This window comes from Balaenoptera borealis, assembly GCF_965194805.1.
Source record: "Balaenoptera borealis genome assembly, chromosome: 5".
Classification (NCBI taxonomy): domain Eukaryota; kingdom Metazoa; phylum Chordata; class Mammalia; order Artiodactyla; family Balaenopteridae; genus Balaenoptera; species Balaenoptera borealis.
Genome location: NC_138862.1, coordinates 42,954,913 through 42,980,032, shown reverse-complemented (window position 1 = coordinate 42,980,032; position 25,120 = coordinate 42,954,913). Strand labels below are relative to the sequence as shown.

At 37.6% G+C, this 25,120-nt stretch overlaps 1 protein-coding gene and 1 pseudogene across 4 annotated transcripts in view; one reads left to right on the top strand and one right to left on the bottom strand.

Annotated features, from left to right (window-relative positions):
• LOC309628808 (ras-related protein Rab-28 pseudogene) overlaps positions 1 to 25,120 on the top strand; it is a 457,231-nt pseudogene that overhangs the window by 39,218 nt on the left and 392,893 nt on the right. The window lies entirely within an intron of this gene.
• On the bottom strand, positions 7 to 24,804 carry NSUN3 (NOP2/Sun RNA methyltransferase 3). Of its 3 annotated transcripts, XM_082392212.1 has the most exons (6): positions 24,423 to 24,576; positions 23,494 to 23,603; positions 13,956 to 14,012; positions 13,669 to 13,838; positions 4,571 to 4,725; positions 7 to 3,822 (listed from the first exon to the last, which is right to left on the bottom strand). In XM_082392212.1, exons 1-6 carry the CDS (start codon positions 24,435 to 24,437, stop codon positions 3,697 to 3,699), a joined length of 633 nt encoding a protein of 210 aa, XP_082248338.1. In that variant the 5' UTR covers positions 24,438 to 24,576; the 3' UTR covers positions 7 to 3,696. The 3 variants fall into 3 exon arrangements, with proteins under 3 accessions (XP_082248338.1, XP_082248336.1, XP_082248337.1); XM_082392210.1 differs by having other exon boundaries at positions 13,669 to 14,012; XM_082392211.1 differs by lacking the exon at positions 23,494 to 23,603 and having other exon boundaries at positions 13,669 to 14,012; positions 24,510 to 24,804.

The following is a 25,120-nucleotide window of genomic DNA, read 5'->3' as shown; positions in this document are numbered from 1 at the left end:
GGTATACTTTCAAATGGTACTTCATTAATAGAACTGGCTTACTCAATTATTCCTTATATCCTTGTCCCACTTTCTCATCTTCTGAAGCATGTGAGAGTTGTATATAGCTAATATGTTCATGTTGTATAAATTTAATAGAAGATTCTAATTTTTCCATCTCTGTATGGATAAACTGAAGAGTCCCCAATAAGTGTACAATGAACTCATATGGTTTGGGATTTCCTGTCATCACTGTGCCTTCCAATAAGCTTTTCATGCCAAAATAAAATCAGATTACTATTTTCACGATTATATATAATTATATACATGCATTAACTTTTTTAAAGAATTTCTAAAAAACTATTACATATCTACATTACTCCTTTTAAAAAGTTTAACGCCAAGAAACTTTTATTAAAGTGCTGATTTTCACTGATGTATCACATTCATAAAAACATGTGTAAGATTAATGTTTGGCTGTAGAATATTTGGTAATAGAATATTGGTTTTTCAGAAGCTAAAATTCTGAATACTATTCAGGTTGCTTATTTAATGTAAATATGAATGATTTCTGGTAAAGTGAATGAATAATAACCATGGAAGCTATAAAATATCTTTGAGCACCATATCTGTCAGCAGACATGCAGAAACATACAAATTCAGTTTTCGACAAAATAGTACAAACAAAAAGCTTTCCTTATTTGCCACTCAACTATCCTTCTCACTTCTTTTCTCCCTTCTGAGTGCCATCTTCTGTCTATAATATCAAGCTAGGCAATATTCGCTTGCTTGCTTTCTAATTGTTCTTTGCAAATGCAAATAAGGATCTGCTATCAATCCTTTATACTTTTGACTAAAACTCATACACATCAATGTATTTATTCTCTTGCATATGCTTGCATTTAAAACCTTCTATTTCTTACTGTGGAATAAAAGGATTGCCTTTTATTAAAGGATGACAAGGCAATAACTATATGAGGAAGATTTGGAAGAAAATAAGATAAATTTCTTTGTATGTGACATAGTAAAAGAGCTATCCCTGATGAGAAAATTACTATAGTCTCTATAGTCTTTTTTTTTTTTTCATTTTTTGGAGTCAGGGGCAGGAGATAAAAGAGAGATTGTGGCTGGCATTATCATTTTTTCCTTTACCTTTTCAACCCCCAAATTTGTAGACGTTAGGGAATTAGAACCATTATCTGTGACTATAGCTTGTGTATCACACACTCTTTCCCCTTTACCATCATAATCACACAGCCAAGGGGCTCAGAGTTTCAGCTGCCTCAAGTGGCTCCTAAACCTCTCACACAGACCAGGCATCAGAGGCAGGGAATGCAGAGTAGCTGCTCAAGGAAAAGAATGGGAGGGGGCTGGTGTGATGGTCTTTTCACAATCACATATAATTACATGAAAACCTACACCCATTGTGATTGAGATGTCACTTTTGCACCCTGTTAATATGCTACTAAAGTGATGTGATGCTAAAGCCATTTCTTTTGGGGAGTAAGATGATGGGAGAGAGGGGTGGACCCTAAAGAAGAGCCTCACTTGTTAGGGCACAAGACGGTGCGGATGTGAGGTTTACTCAGATGCATGATTTTTGTGATGATGATCAAAATGCTATACGATGTTAAGGGATATGTATTAAATGGAGGAAAAAACTAAACTGAAACTAAAACCATGCTTTGGTTATGTAAATGCGATACTAATCAAAATAAACTATGTGAATTGCTTTACATTTATGCCTAATTACCATGCAGTACAATAATGATTATGTCATTATTTTTGTCAGATTAACTTTGCTATAAATTTAATTACATGTGTAAATTCTAAATATTCAGCCCTTGTAATTTAATGTTTTTAAACAATTATTTACTGAACCCCCTTCTACATGCCAGACACCAAATTGCATATTGGGAATAAAAACAATAAGACAATCCCTTCTCCTATGGGGTGTACAGTCTTGTTGAAGAAAGAGACAAGTACTAGGTAGATGTCCAGCGGAGGAGCTGGCAAACAATATATTTTTAAATGAAGGTAAGGACATGAGGGGAATACCAATCCCAGTCCTAGGGAGTTAGGTACGGCTTCAAAAAGGAGATCTCAGAGCTGATTCCCAAAGAACCAGTAGAGATAGCCAAGAGAACGGGGAGAATGAGTTAGAAGAAGAACTCTTAAGCATAAGAAACAGGAAATGCACTGGCCTCAGAATAAGGAACCATATTCAAAGAAGATGTGAATATCATACTAAGGAATTTGAAGTCTTAACAGTAACGGGGAACCACTGCAGACTTCAAACAGGAGAACGACATGATCAGATTTACATTTCAGATCAGATTTGGCTTTACTGTGGAGAGTGAAGAGAACAAAGTAGGTTTACAAGGAAAAGACTTCAAGAAAAATTAAGAACAAAAAGGAGCCAGTTTCAGAACAATGTTTACACAATAACAGCAGTTGTTTTTTTTTTTTTAACGTATTTCTCTCTATATATATAGTTTTCATGAGAGGGAAGAAAAATGATATCCTCAGGAAGCCTGGTTGCTTACAGCTTAAAAAAAAATTAGAGGTCACAATGCTAATAAGCCACCATAAGATTTAGTGTCTGTTCGTGTTAAGGCATCACAATGGCAAAGCCCGAAGTAACAGGAATAATTAACTAAAGAGCCAGATCAAGAAAGTTTAGGTGAGAAAAAAGACTAAGAGCTGGATCAATGCGACACCCCAAGAGGTAGAAGGGAAAGGTGGCATAGAATTCTCAAACTATCTCAGTGTTACAGTAAATGAAAGGCTGACCTTGGAAGAATACAAACGAATAGTCTAACTGCCAGATGAAAAATGTTTAAGAACCCACTGGTTGGCGCTACCTGGAATCACCAGAATGAGCTGAGACATAATCTGGTACAAAAACAAGACCATGTATTAGTACTGGTTGTAATACTTTGGTAATGGCATATGTTCACTGTTGTGAGTCAATGAGAAGTTGGAAGTAAAGCATGTTGTCAGCAGTGCATATAAACTGTCACTCATTCTCATTCCACATGTAAGATCATTCCACATGTAAGAAGTAATGAGTGACAAGTTATCACTTAACTACATTTTAAATAGTCCAAAGAATTTTTGTTCCACATTAAACAGTAGGAATTACTTGGGACTAGGGTATAAGTATAAATTTCTTTTGAAACCAGGACAGGATGTCCCAAAATGGCTCTGTTCTGAAGAAACCAAGTATCTCTCGGTGGTCATGCCCTTCTGGAAAATTCTTAGAGGAGAGATAAGTGCTAACAACAAATTATAACTTCCTAATCACCTAGAACAATGTGTTCATTACTAAAAAAAAATGTGTCCTGGTCCAAAGCTACTCTTACGGGGGCTGCTCATACTCTGGTGAAAGAATACAGTGATGAATCCTACGCTCAGGATGGTCCTGATAAGCAAACAGCTTTAAACCATAGTAAAATCATTTGTGTCCTTTAAAAGACAATGCACAGCAACACTAGAGTTCATTGAGGGGCTGGGGGGACGGAGGGGGCAGAGGTGACATTATAATACAAGAGCTGAAAGGGAAGAGGTTGAGAATTTTCTGGGTGCAGACTTTGGAGGATTAATTATTGACACCTACACAGGAAACCCTCCATTTGGGAGCTGCCCTGTGTCATGTTTTGTCATGCCTACTTAAATTATATTAGAAACCGAAGTGAGCTTTTATATTAATAGCCCTCACCTTAAGAGTTCTATCTGTAGAAGAGGCAAATTCCTCCTTTGGCTTATCCTACAGGCTGCATTCTGAGAATCAGAAGAGAACAACCAACTTCGATCATTTGAACACGGAGCATCAACTAACACCTACAGAAAAAAAAGGACACGTAATGCAATTATGAACTGAAAATATATCCTCAGACACAAAGTATATAGGGAAGCTAAGTAAATCATGACAAAAAGTAGCAAATAAATAAATAAATTTATTTTAAAACCAAAAATACACCTTGGTAAGTTCTTTATGACATTTCTTCACTAATACTTGACAGAAAAATTTCCTGTGCACTTTCAGTGTTTGGGTTTTTTAGGGGGGAGGGGCAATGAGAGGACTAACAGTCTACTAATATCTACCAGTATTTCACATTTTGATAACAGCAGAAACTTTTACAAAAGTTACTCATTTTAAACAGATGTTACTATACTTCTGAATTCTCAGCATTTATTTTTAAGAACTAATAATTCAACTTCAGTTTACTGAAATGCTTTCTTTTCCTTCAACTGTCATACTCTGATATGAAATGTTACCGAATTAAAGCAATACTGTGCACATGTTTGAGTACTGACCCAAATAATATCTGATCTCTTCCTGAGTATCTTTGAGGTACCTGGAAATAAAAAGCATTCTATAATCCCCAATCTCAATGTTTCCGCTTCCTTTGAACATTCTGACCATCAAATGAAAACTGCTTCCATGTTCACTTTATCAAAATTTCCCAGGGTACTGAGTAATTGTATGAGGCTATGTCTGGAAGTAGATGGAAAACAACAACAACAAAGCAACATAACAGTGGTATCACTGGGAGTCTATCAGTCTGTCACAATGTAATAAAAGTACCTTGTCAAACGTTTCAGGCTGGGCATCTCCCATTTCTCTGCCATCCAATTCAGACACTTTAATTACATTTACCAAAGGCTGTGGGATGAAAGATTCTAACGTCTGCCTCAGCCACCTCAATCTCAGACCATCGTGTTCATTACAATGAAGATAACCTAAATGTAAAGGATTAAAAAGTTTTAAAACGAACACAACGGAATTGCTAAATTTCCACTTTTGATCAAATAAATTTCAGAAAGAAATTGGTTCATCATAATTACGCAGAAATAGGGCTCAGAGGTAAACATTATGATTCTCTTATGTTTAAAAACAGAAATACACTCACAAACACTTCATAAAACATTTACCATAGTCATGCCTACAGAGCCTCTCAGAAGCTCTCACCATTTACTCATTCAAATTTCATTTTGAAGATGAAAACCTTTAGAGAATTATGGATTCCTAAACATATGCTATACAACCAACACCTCAGACACAGTTCTCTCCTAAAGCTCTTAAGAGTAAATGATATATTCGTAAGAGTAAATGATATATAAAGTTCCTTCTAGGACAGAACACTTGCATTTTAAATAAACGAAATGTGGTATGTGGAAAAAAGCATGTAAAGTGTAATTGGCTTTATGATAAGAAAGACATGGGCTCAAATTATGAGATGTGAGACTTTGGGGAACTTACTTAGCTCTCCTCAAGAGTCTCAGTTTCCTTATCTGGAAAATGGGGACTGTCCTTAGTGAAGAGGTTCAGAACACACCACTTCAAAATATGCTGCTTTGACATATTGATTATTTTGAGTTAAAGGCACTTGAATAACAGCTGATGCACGGAAGGGCATTTTGACCTTTCTTTTTCTTCCTGAAAGCAGGAGGTGTACTCCCACGTGAAAGATACCCTCCCTATACCAGGAGGAAAGAAACATTCTTATCACCAGAAACAGAGTCAAGGCCAAGAGAAAAAAATCTGTATGCTTGACTCCTGTTACTTTGTCTTATGTTGGTCACAGCCAGAAGCCCTAAGAGGACACAGGAGAAATTTTACCATCTCTACCTTACAAAGTGGTTGTTAAGATTAAATGCTACACCCTAAACTTAGACAGTACTGTATGTCAATTACATCTCAATGAAACTGGAATAAAAAAAGTAATTGTGATATTTTAGTAACATATCTAGCATAGGACTGTGAAAGTAGTAACAACAAATGTTTATAATAATTACTAACAATTCTTGAGTCCCTATTAAAGGCTAAGCATTGTTCTAAGACTTTACATGTAGTAACACATTTAATCCTCACAAACCTATGAGATAATTTTATTATGGTTTCTGTTTTACTGATAAGGAAACTGAGGCCAAGAGAGGCTAAGTAATTTGCCCAGGTTCACAGAGCAGGAAACCAAGACACTTGGTTCCAGAGCCCTACTTATTTTTAAGCACCATGCCATGCTGCTTCTCAGTAATAGAAGGCATTTAGCAAATGGTTCTCTCCCTAATAAAATAGTTGTTTTGTTCTTCCTTTATTTGAATATATATTTATAAATATTTATATATATTTATTATGTAGTGACAAAAATTTCATATAATATATATTTAAAGATAAGCATATTTTTAAATGCATAAAAATATAAAGAACATCAAAAATTACCTAAAACCCATTGTCTTCAGATTAGCACCATCTAACATTTTAATAATCATACCATATTTCTTTATGCCTAGATGCACATATAAAACTTATATAAATGGAATTATATATTTTTGTAGTATCTTTTTTTCACCTTACTCTTCATCTACCCCCTCCACCAACTGCCCAACTACCCCATATACATATGCTTATATAATTGTCTACATACCCAGGATTATATTTACACACTTCTCTGTCCCATTACTCTCCATATATGCCAATATTTCAAAGGCAATACCACCAAGTCAATCAGTAGATATATAAATCATTTTTAAAGGCTGCTAAATAGTACACAGAAAAAAATGTGTCCTCCTTTATTCAACCATTGCTAATTGTTGGGCATTCACACTATTGTCACTAATAATAACATTCAATAAGCATCTTTATAAAAGTGTACTTTCATAATGTGCTTTTATTATTAACGGGATATTACCAGGGGAATATATAGGTTTGGGTAGGGGAATTTTTAGTTTTAGTAAATACTACCCTGTCCCACCACCAAACTCTCACAGAAGTAAGTTTTATTATTACTCTGATATGGCTTGTTATGCTGTAGTATAATCCTTGCTGTCTAACACAATTCTTTTCATTTGTCTATTCATCATTTGGTTTTGCTTTTCTGTCAACTGCCTACTCTTATCATTTGACCTTTTTTTTTTTCATTGCACTATTTATATTTTTCTTACTAACAGGTAAGATGTATTTTCATATTTTGAATATTAACCTTTTATCTGCCATCTGATTTGCAAATGGTTCCTAAATTGTCCTCTGAATTTATTTGTAGTATCTTTTTAAGTACATAAGTTTCACAATTTTTTTTAATAGTCAATCATATCACTTTTATAATTTCTAGGTTTTTTTATCTTATTTAAGGTGGTATTTTCAACCATTAGATTTTCAGGTCTAATTCAACTAAACATTCACACAGGCCACATTTGGCATCATCCTACACAGGACAGAAACTACGTCCTTTGCCAAGAGGGCAGGTGAGATATTGCTTTTTCTTGGAAGGCCTTGTGGCGGCCCACACAGGTGGTAATTCAGGTGCAAGAAGATGAGCCTCATGTTGGGCAGGTGCAGGAGTTGTCCTGGTTTAAAAGCCTCATGTCCCACAGGAGCCTATACCTCTTCTAACAACTCCACAGGCACAGCTTCCAGGGTCCCCACAAGGGACATGCCCAATTACAAGAGTCACTGCACTCAGGCCCAAAGCATGGCATCCCCATCAGGTCTTTAGGGTTTATTTACTCTTTCTCCCAGTGCACATTCATTTTACCAGTCAGGGTCATTTTTATCAAAAGCCTAGAAACAAAGTGACAATTTCTGTCAGGTTACCAGGGAAACAAATCAAGAGAACTAACTGAAGGTGAAATTCTAATGCAGAGTAGGAAAACTTTCTGTAAACTCTTTGCTCAAAAATATCTGTGTATACGTGTGTGTGTGTGTGTATACACACACACACACACACATACTGTTGTTTTTCTGGTTGTCACTCCACTGTTAAAAACTTGTAATGGCTTCCCATCATCCACTAAATAAAGTTCAAACACCTAGCTTTAATTAAATGTCTGTAATAGTGAGACCTCAAGAGAATTGTTCAATGTTAACCACTACCTCAATTATTTCACCAAAATATTCTGTGCTCCACCAAACTTGACTGACTCGCCTATTTCTCAAACATACTATGTACCTCTCCTATAGTACTTAACATATTTTATGTCATAGGAGAGTCCATGTGCATTGCTTACCTTTGCCACTACCAGGGCTCCAAATTTCTATACAGAAGGAGCTCAAGAGATGGCATCAATTTTGTTAGTGGGGAAAGGAGTAGAAAATCACCGTAAAGCTGCATTTGTACAGGTAGTACATTCTTTTTTATTTAGTTTACACTGGTTTTTTGGGGTGGTTTTGTGGAGGATTCACTAATGCAGCTTATGAATAGGTGTCTGAAAGCTCTGTCTTAGCCTGAAATTGCTAGAAAACAGTCTAAGACGAAAGTTTACATTATAGAAGGGGTACAGTCCCAGGGACACAAGAGTGAGAGAAAAAAGGAAGTAAATCATGCACGGAGGGAACACAAATATAAGAGGGTTTGTAATAAAGCTAGCTACAGCTTCGCTCAGTCTCTCAGGATATGTCCATAGTCTGAAATTACTGACCCTTGTCAGAAACTGGCGTTTAGTGAACTAGAGACGAAGAACAAATAATCTACTGGCTTCTTCCTGTATCCAGCCTCTCATTGGTTAAAGTCCATTCCAAGAGTTCATAACTCCCACACACTTCAGGTTTGTGTTATCTGGCCCCTCCAGGCAAGTACTAAGGAAGCCAGAGAGTCCCTAGCCCAGGTGCAGCAAGCACTCAGGTGCGGTGACCTCTACTTGTCAGTTGGCACCCAACCAAAGGCATCCCCAATCTGTGGCAGTAGTAGCAACAGCAGCAGAAAACTGCCGGATGGCCTGAGCCTTTGCTAGGGTTTCTCCAGTATGGAAACAATTCAAGCGGCTCAAGCCTTAAGGTAGTAGGAAAGGTGAAGCCAAACATCTGTGATGGTGTGTAAACCAGGGTCATGACAACCCCTGAAGTCATACCTTGCCTCCACCCTGTCTAACAATACTAAGGAGCCTCAAAGGAAAGAATCACATTTTAATTTCATTCCATTTCTCTCTTTTTCTGATTTAGATATTTTACATTCTACTTCTATTCTTCTAGTGGTAACCCTAAAGATTTTAACATGCATATGTAGAAGAAAAATCTAAATTAAGGCAATCGCCACCATTTTTCCTAAAAGATATAAGAATCTTATAACACTTCCTCCTAAATAAGATGCTACTGACATTGTGTATTTGGGATTTATTTGGGCTTACATTTTTTAAGTGCATAAAATGTTATTATCATTGTCTTCCGTAGTCAACAACTGTTAGATTTTCCCCATATATTTCCCACCTTCTTTGTTCTTCATTTCTTTTTGTATCTTCTATCTTCCATCTAGTATGGCTTTCCCTCTTCCTCTAGAATTGTTGGTGACAACCTTATACTCTTGCTCTCTCTTGGTCTAACAAAATGTCCATTTCACTTTTGCTCTTCAAGGATATTTTGGTGAACATATTTCTGAATTGACAGCCATCTTTTCTTAGCACATTGAAAACATCATTCCTCCGAAAGCTGGCTTCCGTTATTATGCTCAGAGGTCAATCCTCAGTCTAACTGTTGTCCTTTGAAGGTAAAAAGTTTGTCCTCTCTGGCTGTTATTAAGATGGTTTTTTATTTCCAACGTTCTGCAACTTCACTGTAATGGTCTATACTGGCTTAGCTGTGGTTACAAAATTTCAGAGGTATGTCCACTCCTCCCCCACCACCAAAGTTGAAGACAGGCTTTCCTTTCAGTCCCTTGGAAAGGACAATTTCTTCCTAGTTTTCCTTATTGGAGGGAATAGCATTTTGGAGTCTCACCTTTACGTAAGTTAGTCTCCTAGTAGATGCTCTATTTGAGCAGGCTCTGGCTTCTTTTTTATTCCCACATGTTCATGAAGCACTAGAAATCAACGTGCAAGTTTTTGGGGGAAGCAAATGCTCTCAAGTGAAAAGCCAGTTTCAGTGCTCGATTTACCTCCTAGGTTCCCAATCTCTTAATTTTTGGCCACTGAGTATTTGCAGATCATTGATGCATTTAAAAAGATTTTGTTTTTCTTTAATATTATATCCCATATTTTTAAGTTATTTTCAGCAGGAGAGTTGGCTAAAATACATAGTTTGTCATACCACAGGAAACAGAAGTCTTAGTTATCTCTATATCCTTCAGAGCTCTACACCTACCATCCAATGCCTGGCACATTGTATGTGCTCACTAAATGTGGCTGACTTGATGTGAAACATGACATTATAATAAAGAATATTCAAATTGCTAAACCTGAAAATCAGGGAAGCTTTTCATTAAATTGTAGCTTTAGTCAAGATTCTCAATTCAGCATTTTAAAATAACTCTCAGATTAAATATAACTTTATACTACATTATTGTTTGGTCTAGACATAGATTTTATTTGAAATAGGCTTATATTGGTTAAACTTTTAAAAATATACAATGTAAGGCATCACAATCCAAGATTCATATATATACTAAGACTCACTACACTGAGACAGAATTTCATGCTTAAATTGTCAAAGATGAACCAAATCTTTTTTTTTTTCAGCTAAGTAGAAAAAGGGGTGAATTTTAAAAATTCTTGAAGAAGTCACTGTGGTTTTTCAGGAATAGCATTTTGGAGTCTTGGCTTTATGTTTTATTTTTTTTTTACTACATGTTCCAAAATGGTCATTGCTAGTGTTATTTCCAAAAAGAAGGTGCACCTAATGCAGGGAGTTCTAGGAGATGAGGGAGCAGGAAGGAGGGCAAAAGCAATTTCAGTAAAGAAAGGAGTCTTTCTAATCTTCTCTACCACCAAAGGCCAACTAGATGTAAAAAGAGTATTACTGACAGCAAAGAGAATTTCATGCCAGCCCTCAGCAAGAAAGTTGATGAAGCCACTCCATCAAGCTGGGTCATTCTTAATATGTTAATGCTTTCCTACTTAGAATCAGAATTGTCTTCTCTTTTTCTATCAACACCAGGACATTATGAAGGCTACGCTGACAAAAGCAGAACAACAAAAAACGGTGGACAATCCCTCACTGTGCTAACAGGTGGGAGCAGCTGGATCAGAGAGAAGTAGACTAATTTTTTTAATCATCCTAAAATACGAGCTTTTTAATCATTCAAAGCTGTGAGCCTCCTGGCCCAGAATAAAGGCCAGTACTGGTCTAAGGAAATTCAGTGGATAAATGCACACTTAGTGCAGCCACCATTTTAAGCTTTGCTTATAAAAGCTTTTTTTAGATGGCTTCTGCATTCCAAATTCAAGCACTGTAGCCAACCTAATTTGGGCTTTGAGCATCAGCATGAAGACATCTGTACTTCTTAGTAAACCATTATCATTAGCCCTTCTTAGATGAAAAGCTACTTTACTTGGAACACTGCCTGTAATTCATTGCCCTTGATGTAAGAACAGGACGATTCTTCTGCACTTCAAACTCCTAGAATATATCTGTTTGCCTTTGGATTCCTAATCTGGAATTTCCTTACCATAAACATGTAAAACATTTATAGCCTACTAATGAGGATAATCTAGGATTAAAATGTCTTCTTTTCAAAATGGTACCCAAATTTGGCATTTCTCTTCCATCTTTCACAATACTAAAAATTCTATATTCAAAATTGATGCAACAAACAAAATAAGAGTACTGTCAAAGAACACACAGTGAAAGTAATAACAAATACTCCTTATAACACGATTCCATAAAATTTCACTTTCAGCTCAAATTATAAAAATAATAAAATAACCTTACAAAATAATCTCTTTCATTGTGATTTCTTACAAAACAATACAGCAAGCTTCAATAAGAGAGTTTTAACAATTTGAAAACACACAGTATGGTTTTACCTAAATATACAGTTAACTGATATATTTGTACCAATGCCTGGTACAACTGTATTCACAGTTCTCAGAAAAATGTTTGTAATCTATTTCAACAGGAATGCTATCAAAGGAAGATATAAAGTAGCAGTCCTCAAACTAACATATGCATGCCCTGGGGATACATAACAACTTTTTAAGGGATAAGCAGGCTTAGATAGTTTCAAAAGAATTAATTTTCAGATCATCAACTTCTTAAGAAAGGAGAACACCTCTGGACAGGGCTTCTCCTGGGATAACGGCCCTTCACCAACTTTACAAATGAGGAGCAAGTTCCCACCCGTCCAGTATCTTATTACAAGTTGTTCCAGGGCATAGAAACCTCCATAGCCCTCCAAACAAAGGCAGTTCAACACACTGGTGCTTTGGCTGAGAAAGTGAATGAGTCTCCTAATTAGGCAACACAGCCTTTTTAAATTGAGATGGTTTCTAATCCTTTGCCTTCTTCAAAATCAAAAACAGACCTAAAGAGTGTTCACATAGTAAATGATTAAAATAATGCTTGGTGAAAGAGATCTATGTGATTTAGGGTTATAATTCAGGAGATTTAAAGAACTAGTGAGATTACTATAACACAATTCCCACCATCTTTTTATCTATGTGAACAGCATTTGCACTTATAAAAACAAAACCATCAAACAAAAACCAGACAGAATTGATGCTGAGCCCTGTCTTATCTAACCATAAGTAATTTTCATTCAGGGAAACCTAAAGTAATAGTTTAAACGTCCCATCGTCTCATTAAAAAAATATAATGAATGCATTACTTTTAACAAATATATATATAAAAATGTATATTACATATATTTCATCATTTTTGTACTACTACTAACAGTAATGATAAGTCATTTCAGAAGAACTTTTAAAATCTTTAGAATTGCACTGTCCAATACTACATCCACTTGCCACATGAGGCTAGGAGCACTTAAAACGTGGCTAGTCCAAACTGAAATGTGCTGTAAGTGTAAAATGCACACCAATTTCGAAGACTTTGTAAGAAAATGAGAATGCAAAATATCTCATTAATAATTTTTATTTTGATTACATGTTCAAATAATATTGTGGACTTAATTGGGTTACAATGTATTATTAAAATTAATTTCACTAGTTTCTATTTTTAATGAGATTGCTCAAAAATGTTCAATTATATATGTACTTCATGTTATATTTCTATTGGACAGAACTCTCTTAGAACCTTATGGTCCAATGATACAAAAATTGATTTTAAATGTATATGTTTTTGTTGCACGGAAGTATGACAAGGAGGGGCTTCCCTGGTGGCGCAGTGGTTGAGAACCTGCCTGCCAATACAAGGGACACGGGTTCGAGCCCTGGTCTGGGAAGATCCCACATGCCGCGGTGCAACTAGGCCCGTGAGCCACAACTACTGAGCCTGTGCGTCTGGAGCCTGTGCTACGCAACAGGAGAGGCCGTGACAGTGAGAGGCCCGCGCACCGCGATGAAGAGTGGCCCCTGCTCGCCACAACTAGAGAAAGCCCTCGCACAGAAACGAAGACCCAACACAGCCAAAAATAAATAAATAAATAAATTTATTTAAAAAAAAAAAAAAAAAAGAAGTATGACAAGGATATCAATACAAGACTCTCAAATGTAAAAGTGACAATAAAATTTTTAAAATCTTTGTCATTAGCTTATCAGCTAATGACATTATCTGATAGATTTGTGTTCACAAAATGTTGTAGTTTTGTTCCCAATTACCTGCCAATTAAGTAGCTGGAAAAAAAATGTTATTTACACTATTTCCTCAGCTAATATTTCCATTCTTTTCCACACTATCCTGGATTTTAGGCTTTCAAAGTCTGCAAACTCAATCTTACATTTCTCCCCGCATACTTTAAAAGTATTTTGTAACATGTGGATATTTAAAAGTTGTCAGTTATGAAAAGAAAAGTACATTACCTGGATAAGCACACTGTAGCAGAGCTATCGATTTGCCTCCAGGGCCAGCACACAGATCCAGAACCTTTTCCCCATCCCTCAATTCCAGAGCCAGTACTGGGAGAAGAGAGGCAGCATTCAGGAGATAGTATTTTTTTAGGTTTCCAATTCGGTGTCTTTCTGAAGGCATTCTGTGTGGAGTTCTGCTAAGGTAACATTTCATTGATTTAGGATAGTAGGGTAAAGATCCTTGAAAGAGTGAGTGATAGCCCTTCAAATGTAAATCCTTTTCCAGTTCAAAAGGATAATTGAATCGGTTAAGAAGCACAGCATATTGCCAACATGATGGAGATGTTAGTAGATCCCTAGAGAGAAAAAGAAAAACAGAGGGATATTAATATTATACACAGCAATACAATCTTATATTACTAAGTGAGGGAATGTGGTCCTAGTTTTACACTTTACTTACCTGTGATTTTCAGAGCCAGGAGTAGTATTACAGACTTTTTCTTTTGCCTCAGGCTCCCATATTGCTCAACCCAGTACTGTTATGTTCCTGTCTATATTTAAAACTTTGATATTTTGTTCATCATGGGTTTTTTTCTTTTGTATCAGTTTTGGTCATTAAAATAGTATTTACCTTGGTTACCAAGTTTTAGGGGCTCTGCACTAAAGAGGAATGCCTCACTTGCCTCAGTCTAGTCCCTCCTTGCAGATTATCTTGCCAAAAAAACATGGCCTGTCTTTAACATACCTCAAAATCCATCACAATAGATTTCAGTCTATCACTCTTTTTGTGCAAGGAAGCGTTTTTCTTAGAGAGAAAATTAAAACCTGAGTCTATTAATACTGAAGGGAAAAGTACTATCATTAAAGGGTGTTTAAAGGAATGAGTGTTCAAGTTTTCCTCTGATGAAGATAAAAGTATGGAAAGCTAACTACAGTGAACACTACAGTAACAGAGTTAATGAGGCAATCAGTGGCTCAGATGATACAAAACCAAGGATGGTTTAAAAATCACTCATGAAAAAAAAAAAAAATCACTCATGGATTGATGGTGCAGGCTTTCCCTGCCCCCACCTCTCCAAGAGATTTACCTTCCTAATTTTTTACTTGGTCCAACAGTTAGATCTGTTGACAATCACAAGCTCACATCAACTGACAAATGATACAGCAGGAAATATTTATTTACGAGCTGACCTTTCTAGCTGAGTTATTTGGGAGCCTCATTAACCACGGTCAATTAAGTAAATTCCAGCTGCTACTCACCCTGGTGTGGCCTATGTGAGGAATGGCTGGATTGAAATGTTAACACCTGCGACTCTGGACGTGTGCCATGTGAATTTCAGTTGAGGCTAACATGTGAAATTGCTTTCTCTTTTCACTGCCTCTTACTATGATGGTGCATCACAGAAGCCCAGTGTTTCAGCTATACCGGAGGATGACAATCTCTTTAAAAACATGCTTCACAAACTTTAGCGTGCATCAAGTGCCTGTAAGAGACTGCTAGGCCCCACCCAGGGCTTTCTGTAGGTCTGAGGTAGAGCCTGAGAATTTGCATTTCTAGCAAGTTCTCGGGTGATACTGATGCGCTGATCCCCAGGACCACACTTTGGGAACCAATGCATTACACTGGACCCTAAAAGGAAATCTATGAACGCCACGGTTGTAAACCTTATGTCAGTCCATCCTAATCTTACCCTCCAAACTGGATGAATATCTATCCAGAGTTTTGAGTCATGTAGTAACAGGGAAATAATGCTCAGAAACATAATTTTATTAATACAGACTAAAGTGGCTTAGCTTTAAATCATGTGTCCATCCCTTAGCTAACAAAGGGCTAGACACTTTCAATTGGCTTTATACACTTTCAATTGGTTAATATCTGGCAGGGCAAATCTCCATCCTTTTTTCTTTTTTTCTTCACAATTTCCAAAGCTATCTTAGAATGTTTATTGTTTCAGGTGAACATGAGAATCAATTGGTCAATTAAAAATATTTTATAAAATATTTGTATAGATAAATAGATAATAACTTTGACTAGGATTATGTTAAATGCACTAAATTTGGGGAGAATTAACATTTTATTGTATTCACTCTTTCCAACTTTCACCACAATATGTTTCTCCATTTATTCACATTTTCTTTCAGATCCCTTAGTAAAGATTATTAATCTTGCATATTTTACTTAACCTTACTGTATAAAAGGATTGTTAGTTTAGGAACACTACTGATTCTTGTACATTATCCAATATGTTAAATCTTGAAGGATGAGGAGGAATTAGCCACAGGATGAAATGAAAATACAAATTCCAGGGCAAAGGCCAAAGCGGCCATAGCACGTGTACAGGCACAAAGGTATGATGGACAGTGCATTTGGGGAATTAAAAGTAGTCTAATGTGGCAGAAGATTATATGGGTCAAGTATAAGATGATAAACTTTTAAAATATTACCTTATAAATTTAAAATTCTTATAAATGAGAAGTCATTGAAAGACTCTAGGGGGGAGAGCCTCATTAGATTTAAAAACATGTACTTATGGCAGAGTGAGGCAGGAATCTTCAGAAATTATCCTATCTCATTCTTCAACAACTAGATAAAATAAGCTCTTGCTCAGAACAAATAAATTTTCTGATCCCTCTTAACCTACACCCAGCCTACTGAACTACCTGAATTTCCTGGAGCAAGTTTTCGTTAGCCTTTAACAGTCTCGGCATAAACTGCTCCCTCTGCTTGGAATGACTTTTCCTCTCTCACCCCCTTCAGCCTGACTTACCTCTCCTACTCGCTATTCACGGGGCAGTTTAGGCTTTATCTCCCCAGGGAAGCCTCTCTACCTACCACCCAATCCACCCACTCCATCTCACCCTGATAATATCAATAATAATAAAAATTACTGATCACATGCTTACTATGTGCTTTTTGCATGCTTACCTCATTTCACCATCACAACAACCGTGAGGGGCAGCTATTATGCTCATTTTAGAGGTCAAGCTAACTGAGGCTTTCAGAGATTTGGCAACTTACCCAAGGTCACATCACTGTTTAAAGAGAAGTCCCTGATTCAAAATCCGCTGGCTTTAGAGCCTAATAGGAGTGTGAGGCCCTGGTACTGTAGCACAAGTGGTATATGACAGGAAAGAGAAGAGAATTTCTACTCCAACCCTCACCTAGTGCCAGTGGCCCCGTTCTCCCTGAAGCTTGACATACGCAGCCCTTGGGAACCAGCTGCAACAGGATCCATTCAACGAAGTGACTGCTAAGGCTGCTCGGGCTGGTACTTCCCAGCCCTGAGAAAGCAAAGCTGTGTATTAATGTGGGTCTCAGCACCCACCTGCCAGTAACCTCGTCTTCCCCCAACACACAGACACACCCTCCAGCGCTTGCACTGGTGGGATGATGCCCTGATGCTGGTGGCTACTCACTTCAAAAGCTCTGATGGATGCAGCAGACAGTGGAGGGAGCACATATTAGAAGACTCAAGAAGACACTGGCCAGGCGCCACACTCCAGGTCTCCTCTCAAGATTCATGAGGAGGAGTCTGAAGCTGCGTCACTTAATAAGCTCCAAGGCCAGAAGTGCAAGCACACCAGCAGTCAGCAGAATGGGGACCTAGAAGATCAGTGACCTGCAAATATTTTGCTAGTACTTCCACTGATAGCATTTTGAAAAAAACTATGTACCCTCTGGAACATTTTAAGTTGACATCAAAATCTTCACCATATGTTTAAGGATGTAATTTCCAGCATACTGTAAAAATTGACATTTTAAAATACAAATTATACTACTTTTTAAAATCTATCCAGTGGAACCTAAATACCAGAGTGATTTTGAAACCCAGCATTGTCCATTTAAAGATTCATGGACTGACTCTTCTTGAACAGGTGGAAATTTTGCACTGTTCCTTTCCCTTTTATTTACATTTTATTTCCCCATATAACTTTATCCTAATACATTTTTGTGCTTTTAATCTTTATTACCTTATCGTATTTCTCTCTCTCTCTCTCTCTCTCTCACACACACACACACACACACACACACACACACGTGTATATACTAAATTTGTTTTCACTGTAGCCTTAAAGCTCTAAGTGTTTTACGGTAACTTCTGGATTAGTCATCAATAAAATGACTAGTACAAAATTGATCAAAATAACTTATAGATTTGATAATCTATAAATAATTTGATAATTGTTTAAACATAAAAAGGAAAAATTCATAGGAAATGAATCTCTTAATGAAATGAGCTTTTTCTCCCTCCTACATCCAGCAATGAATATTACCTAGTGCTATAACGATCAGGGTTCAACATCAATTCCTATTTTGAGTTTTTAGAAGGAGTGACAAAAACCTTCACTTAAATAAGTAGGTGAGAATTAAATATATTTTGTTAAAACAATGTCTCCGTTTTGTTAAAATTCTTTTGAGTTATGATCTCAAATCACTAAATGACATATCTTCAAAAATATTTTAAATAATCTGTTGGCTGACAACTCAATTGGAGGTCCTTTACTTACGCTGAAAGCAAAACTTGGAGACCATCTGACCTGTCAAAGAATTTGGTAGTCCTTTGTCATTTACAATTACAGTCCAATAGTCTCTGGCAGGGGGAGTTTTGACACCCTGGAGGAATGCAGTGTGGAAGAGCCAGGATGGTGAAAGTGTGACCCTTCTTGTAAAGTGGGACAAAGACAGTGTAGAAGGGCAGGTTGGGAAAGGGGAATAAGTACCCCTCTTAGGCAACAGGCAAGCAGAGTAATCTCCTGAAAAAGCATACATGAAAGCCGAGGATCTGGAAGTTGATTGCTATAACTTGCCTGTGCTCATATATCCCTTGAAAATTGCATAATATATTATTTGGACAATGTTTGTTATATGATAACATGATTTTCAACTTTTGTGTGATTTTCTTTTCTCTTACTATTCTATTCTCCATTCTACCTTCCTATCTAATGATGAGGATAAAATATTATCTTATCTACACATCACTAAGCACAACTGCTTAGTTCTGTATAAATGCATAGATTACAGAACCCACTAAACGTTCATGGTTAAAATACAGAAATCCCTTTTGTTTTATTGCTATTATTACCCACTAGAGGGCGCTCATTCAATCATTTTAAAAGTCTGGTTTAGAAATCAAGAATAAATCAACTCATGGAAATGCATCAAGGTATGTTTTCATGCCATTTTATTTCTATTCTTCAGAGTCTAATAATGAGCTGACTGCCTGCTACTCTTTCTTGACATTGTTTCCTCCTTGTTTCTCACGGAAGGGCAATCTATGTCCATATTTGTTAGCCACAGTACCTCAGATTGGGAGTCCTGAGTGAAGGTTTGTGTTTGGTGGAGACAACAAAAGGCTGAAAATACTGCACACAAGGAGTCCCTTGTATCAGGAGACACGTGCATACACTCCCAAGACTGGGACTCCAGACCCTTCACAGCAAGCAGCACACTTGGTAGAGGAAAAGGCACAGACTTTCAAGTCACAGGCTTGGACTGGCCATAAACTGAGACACCTGGAAATTTTTCTAATCTCTGAGTCTAAAAGGAGCTAAAAGTTACTACTACACAGGGTGTGCACGGATCAAGGTTGAAAATGTGTGTAAAGCCAAATAAGGGTCAAAATAAAATCTAGATGCTAGTTCATTTCTGTCTTCCTCAACCAGCCCACTCCACCCCCCACCCACCCCTTCACAGATTCTGGTAATGCAATCTGGTTATATAATAATTTTTACTGCTATATGTGAACTATGTGACCTCTGGGTTAATGAGGAGAATGTTAAATATATATATATATTTATTTACAGACAGGCCAGACTTAACTATGGCTTTTTTTCTTGCCTTCCACAAAGTGCACACAAATTTCCAAAGTTCATAAAGATTTCCAATTACTCCTCCCCTCATATATATTTGAGGGCAGACTATATATAATCCATCTTTGTATTCCCAATGCTTAGCACAATGCCTGGTATATAAACACTGCCTAAGTTGTGAATACATACGTAGACCACTTGCACAAGTCTTAAGATACTGGTTCTTCAAGGCCCTCCCTTGTCAGGGAAGAGACAAGTCAGTAAATTATGACAATACAACCTTGAAAGAATTAAAACAGCTGTATCATCAAAATGCAGTGGAAACACAAAGGGCAGAACTAATTTTGCCAAGCGCGTATGGGACAGCTTGGTGAAGAATAACAGTAATAGTAATAAAAATAATTCTCACATGTACTGAGGGCTTACTATACGTCAAACAATATTCTAAACACTTTGTTTTTATATGTAAATTCATTTTCTCTTTCCAAATAATTATATGAAATAGATACTATTTTTCCCACTTTACAGACAAGGGTAGTGAGGTGCAGACATGTTAAAGAACTCTCCTAGGTCACTAGCTACAAGATGCACAGGCGGGATCTGAACCCCCACTTTAACCACCGTACAGAGGGGAAAAGGAGGGCATCATTCCTGGCAGAGGGAACAGCATACTCAGTCCCGAAAAGATGACGGAGCCTGTCTAGTCATGATAAGACATTTAGTCCAAACGTAATACTGCAGACAGTGGGGGAGCAAAGGAGGCTAGTATCCCAGGAGTGACATGCTGGAATAAGGCAGCATTGAGAAGCAGCATGACAGCGTGGGTAAGACAAACTCCCAGGGCTTTTCCAAATGTGAGCTGCATATCACTGGGCAAGTTACTTAACCTCTGCATGCCTCAGCTTTCCTATCTATAAAATGGAAATAATAATAACTACCTCGAAGGGTTGTACAGGATTATGTTATCATCTGTAAAGTGATTAGAACGTTGTCTGGCATATAGTGCCATAAAAGTGGACGCTAAACTAAGCAAACAAACAAATATTAAAGGGGAGAGACTATGGAAAAGGGTTGTTGCAATATGTCAGGTAAGGAAACAATGAAGGCCTAACTAAATAGTAACAGTGATGATAAAAAGGAGATCCAAATTAAGAAACTTCTCAAGTAAAAGCAAAAGCACTTGGTGGGCATTTAGATTTTGATAGGGGCAGGGCAGTGGTGTGTGGTGGTAGTACAGAGTTAGGGAGACCTCAAGACACCCTTACTATTACACTATTAAGTTCGGGTTCCCCAAGACTACTCTCAGGTTGATTATTAGCTAAAAGCTATTTTATTAGCTATATTATAAGCTATAACTCACTGTTACACTCATGGTTATGGTTACAGCTTATTACAGTTAAAATCAGGCAAGGTAAGAGATGCAGGATGCAGAGTGTAGGACAGTTCAAAGCATGAAGCTTCCAGCTGTCCTCCTCAGTGGAATCATGGACAAGGATAACCTTTCCCCGTAACGATGTGTGACAATATGCACAGGAGTACTGCCAACCAGGGAGTCTTGGTGTCTAGATTTTACTGGGGCTCAGTCACACAAACATGACTGACTACCCACTCAGCTGACCTTCAGTCTCCAGCCCCTCCGGAGGTTGGAGGCAGGAGCCTTAGCTGATACGGTGGCCCAGAGCCCCCACCTCACATCACGTTGTTACACTTCCCCACGTTGCCCAAGCCCCCAGGTAAACAAAGACTCTTAGGCAGAGCATTCCAAGGGCTTAGAGATCACCTCCAAGGAGCTGAGGGCAAATGTCAGACCTATCTCTGAATAAGGTTCATTCTTCACTAAAAGGCAGTGGAAGTGTGGAGGAGGAAAAAGGAAACTGAATTGATAGTGATGCCTTCAAATGAGATAGAATATGCAAGCAGCAAATGGCAACACAGGTTTGGTACGGGAAAATAATAATATGCTTTTGAGTTTGCCTGGTACGAAACTAAGTTATCAGAAAACACTTAAGCTTGGCAAGGGCTGCATCACTTGAGATGACAGCACACTGAGGGAAGTTTAGAGTCATGCCATGAATGGGCTCACCTTAAGGAGAACATGTAGGTAACAAGTAGGGCAAAAATTGAATCCGGGTAAACTCTCAACTTCAAAGGGCTGCTAAGAATGTGAGGGCAAGAAGGGTTTTTACAAAACGATAAAATTAAAATAAACACTAAACCTACCCCACTACTACAGAAAACTAAAAATACTGAGTAAATTATTAACTTTCTAGATAGCACAAAAATGCACTCACCTTTCCCTGGAAGTACATAGACTCTGCAAGCACAATATTACGTCTTGCAAATAAATAGTTAAAAAACAAAAGTATTTCTGTTCTTATTTCTCCATGCCATCCTCCATGCTCAGACTACTTTCTAAGCTGAGAAAGCCTTTTTTTTGCCTATGGTAAATTTAGCACATGTTTATGCAAAACTTAAATTACCATGAAAACCCAACAAAAAGGTAGATGAAGCAGAAGGCATGGCTAATTAAATGGACTGCTCATTTTGGTTAGGGTCAAATAATAATTTATAAATCTGTCTGAGCACAGTAAATAGAAAAATAACTCATTACAGGTCTGAGCAGCCAGATAAAGTCTGAAGACAATACACCTCTTGAAATTTTTCTTTTTTTTTTTAGATCATCCATTTACGCCTAATTACATCCCAGGTATGAGAGGCATATAGAATAGGAGTTAGCTGTGGGAGTTCATGAACCAGAGAGCCTGGGCACAAATCCCAGTTCTGCCACTTACTAGCTGAGAGAACTTGGGCAAATTACTTAAAGTCTGTGCAGTTCCCTCAGGTGAAAAGTGGGAAACAAACTTCAGAGGTTTGTTCTAAGCGTCAAAAAAAGTCAGTATTACCTGGCACATAATAAGCATGCCATAGGTGTTTGGTTATTTGGCTACTGTATTTGAGTAACTGTGCATACTGAAAACCTCATGAATTAATTACACGCTTCACTATTCATTCCTCTTTCTTCTCTGTGATAGAAGACACCCATTTAAAAATCTAGTTTTGAAATAAAACTACAACTATAAACTACATTTTCACATTACAGTATTTACAAGTTTCTAAAACAGTTTAATTTGTCTAAAATTATTTCAGAACCACTTCATACTTTATTAAATCACCAAGACCTGGCTTCCCCTCAGGTCTCTGCTGGCACCATCAGGCTTTGTTAGATAAGACTAGGTACTCCCGCCTATTTCTATTGGGATATTTATGGAATTAGCAGTTTATATAGTTTTAATCATGCGCCTCCTCCTCCATGAACAGACTGTCTGAAAACTGGTCCTGGGGACTGTCTTGCTCTTTGTATTTCACAGTGTATGGTATACTGTATCAGGCACTCAATGTAAAGAACCCATAGAGCAACATACTGACCAAACACAAAACTCACTAAACATACAAATCGAACTTCTCTCACATCTAGGCATTAAATATTTCTCATTTCTGTTTTCTATAATACATTTAAATAATTTGTGTGTGTGTGTGTGTGTGTGAGCACAGGCATGTGTGTTCAAAACACAGCCAGCTATAGATATGGGGAAGAAACATGATTACCAAATAGAGTGACTTCAGCTAAGATAAAGCAGTGTTGGCTTTAAAGACTTGTTGCATTATCTCCTGAATTTCAGAAACTAGTCAAATACCCTCAAAATTTTTCTTTCAGATTTTTCTGTTACAGTATAATTAATTTTGTCAAACTGGTGGGCAGTCCTGTTTCAAAGATCAAAGCAATTTCTTAAGGCAAGGGCATAACAATTTTTGCTTATAACAAAATTATCACTACAAAGTTTTCTTTCTACCCTTTCCATTTTCCTATGAGCCAATCTATTTCCTCCTCCTTCTCCCTTCTGAAGCCTCAGCAGGAAATGGAAACCAGGTTTAGATTCCTTTATCTTTTATCTTCACAGCACCCCTCCCCCAGATGGGTTTATTTCTTGTTCTATCATAAAGCATCAAGAGATGAATTATACTAACCTTACTGTATGCCAGGCATCTCCAAGTTCTCTGGAATATTCCTTTTCAAAATGATCCAATACAACTTTGCAAATCTGTTTTGCAACCTTCCTCTCTGATTTTGCTTTCAGCTATGATGATAAGAAAAGGCTGCTGACACACTCTGATGTTACCAATTTACTTAACTTCAACATTATTAGTACAGTCTTTTTTCTTAAGATAACACTTTTTTTTCCCTGATAATTACTAGTTCTTACAACAGGAGCTGTACCTCACACATAACAAAACTGTATTATTTACTTACGAAAAAAAGGTTTCTCCAAATGATTATTGCTCAAATGTAAAGCAAAGGTAAAGCAGAATTGCGGTGTTAACACAGGAATGTGTGTCAAAGGAACAAAATTAATTTAAATAAGCCACTCTAGATGTTAACATTAGGGGAACTGGGTGAAATGGGCAGAGGAAGTCTTTATTATCTTCGCAACTTTTTAGGAAATGTAAAATTATTCCAAAATAAAATGTATTTAGAAGAAAAGTCACTCTAGTTTCCTGTGGAAACGTCCTTTCAGTTCTATTTCATTTACTAATCCAAGAAAAGTTTACCTATGTAACAGATATCCTTTAAGCTCCCAGGACAGTACAGTGACAAAGAGAGTCTCAGCCCTCCAAGAGCTTGCATTGTGCTCAAAGCTGAAAGGAGTGGATATTAAAGTCTGCAGGCGGGACTGCAGACAGGTTATTTGAGGCGGATGTGAGTCTTGGGAGAAAACGACAGAGAACGCTCACGAACAAGCGTCAAAACACTCGGCATTATTCTAGAGCTTTGGACTGAAGCCAGAGAAACCCAGAGATCACCAAGTTCCCACATCCTAGCCCCCTCCCTCGCCACGTCGTCGGTCGATAAAGTTTCTGGTTCAGTCACAGGCACCCAGCTGGATGCCAGCCCTCACCCGGGTCAACATCATTCCGTCAGGAGAGGTCAAACAAGAAGTCAAGACCACCGGACATCTCAAGCTTGCGGGGAACCAAAAGCTCACCCCCTCTTCCGAGTTTCGCCAGAATTCTCTCCCATCCCTCACTTTTCCGGTTCAACTTCTCGCGAGATTCTGCTTTGCCTGAGTTATCGAAATCTCGCCTAAAACCCTAGGTGCCCGCGAGAAGCAAACGCAAAGTTAATTTCTGCCGGTGGCTGAAGGAGGCGGTGCCTACCTACTCCGGGGGCGTGGCTGGGGCCCGTGGGCGGAGCCTTGGGCAGGCTGTCTTAAAGTCGCGCCTCACGCTGAACAGTCTCTCACTGGTGTGTGCTTGAGGCTCAGTGAAAGGATGGAAGTGTTTGTCACTATTAGGTACGCTGTATGATCGTTGTTTTAAGATGTTCTCAGAGGCGAAGCTGGTTACTGTTAATCTACCAAATCCGAAGACCCCCCGTTATCCCAGATATTCAGGACTCAAGATAAAAGAACGGATATGATGAAAAAGAAATTGTCACGCATTTCCTAGAGATGGCCCATTGGGATAATATCTCTCTTTTAATGGGGAGGGTTAAAGGATTAAATTGATTGAAATACACAGGTAAAGCGTCTAGCATAGAGACTAGGGAATAGTAAATGCCCAAATGTTAGCTGCTACTGTGTATTATTTTCACTAT

Excerpts from the sequence above, each read along its gene's own strand:
- NSUN3 (XM_082392210.1), bottom strand. Across the intron at positions 14,013-23,493 it reads GATGCCTGGCATACAGTAAG|GGATCTACTAACATCTCCAT; the intron begins GTTAGTATAATT and ends TTTTCTCTCTAG. Across the intron at positions 4,726-13,668 it reads GCTACAGTGTGCTTATCCAG|GTTATCTTCATTGTAATGAA; the intron begins GTAATGTACTTT and ends CTTTACATTTAG.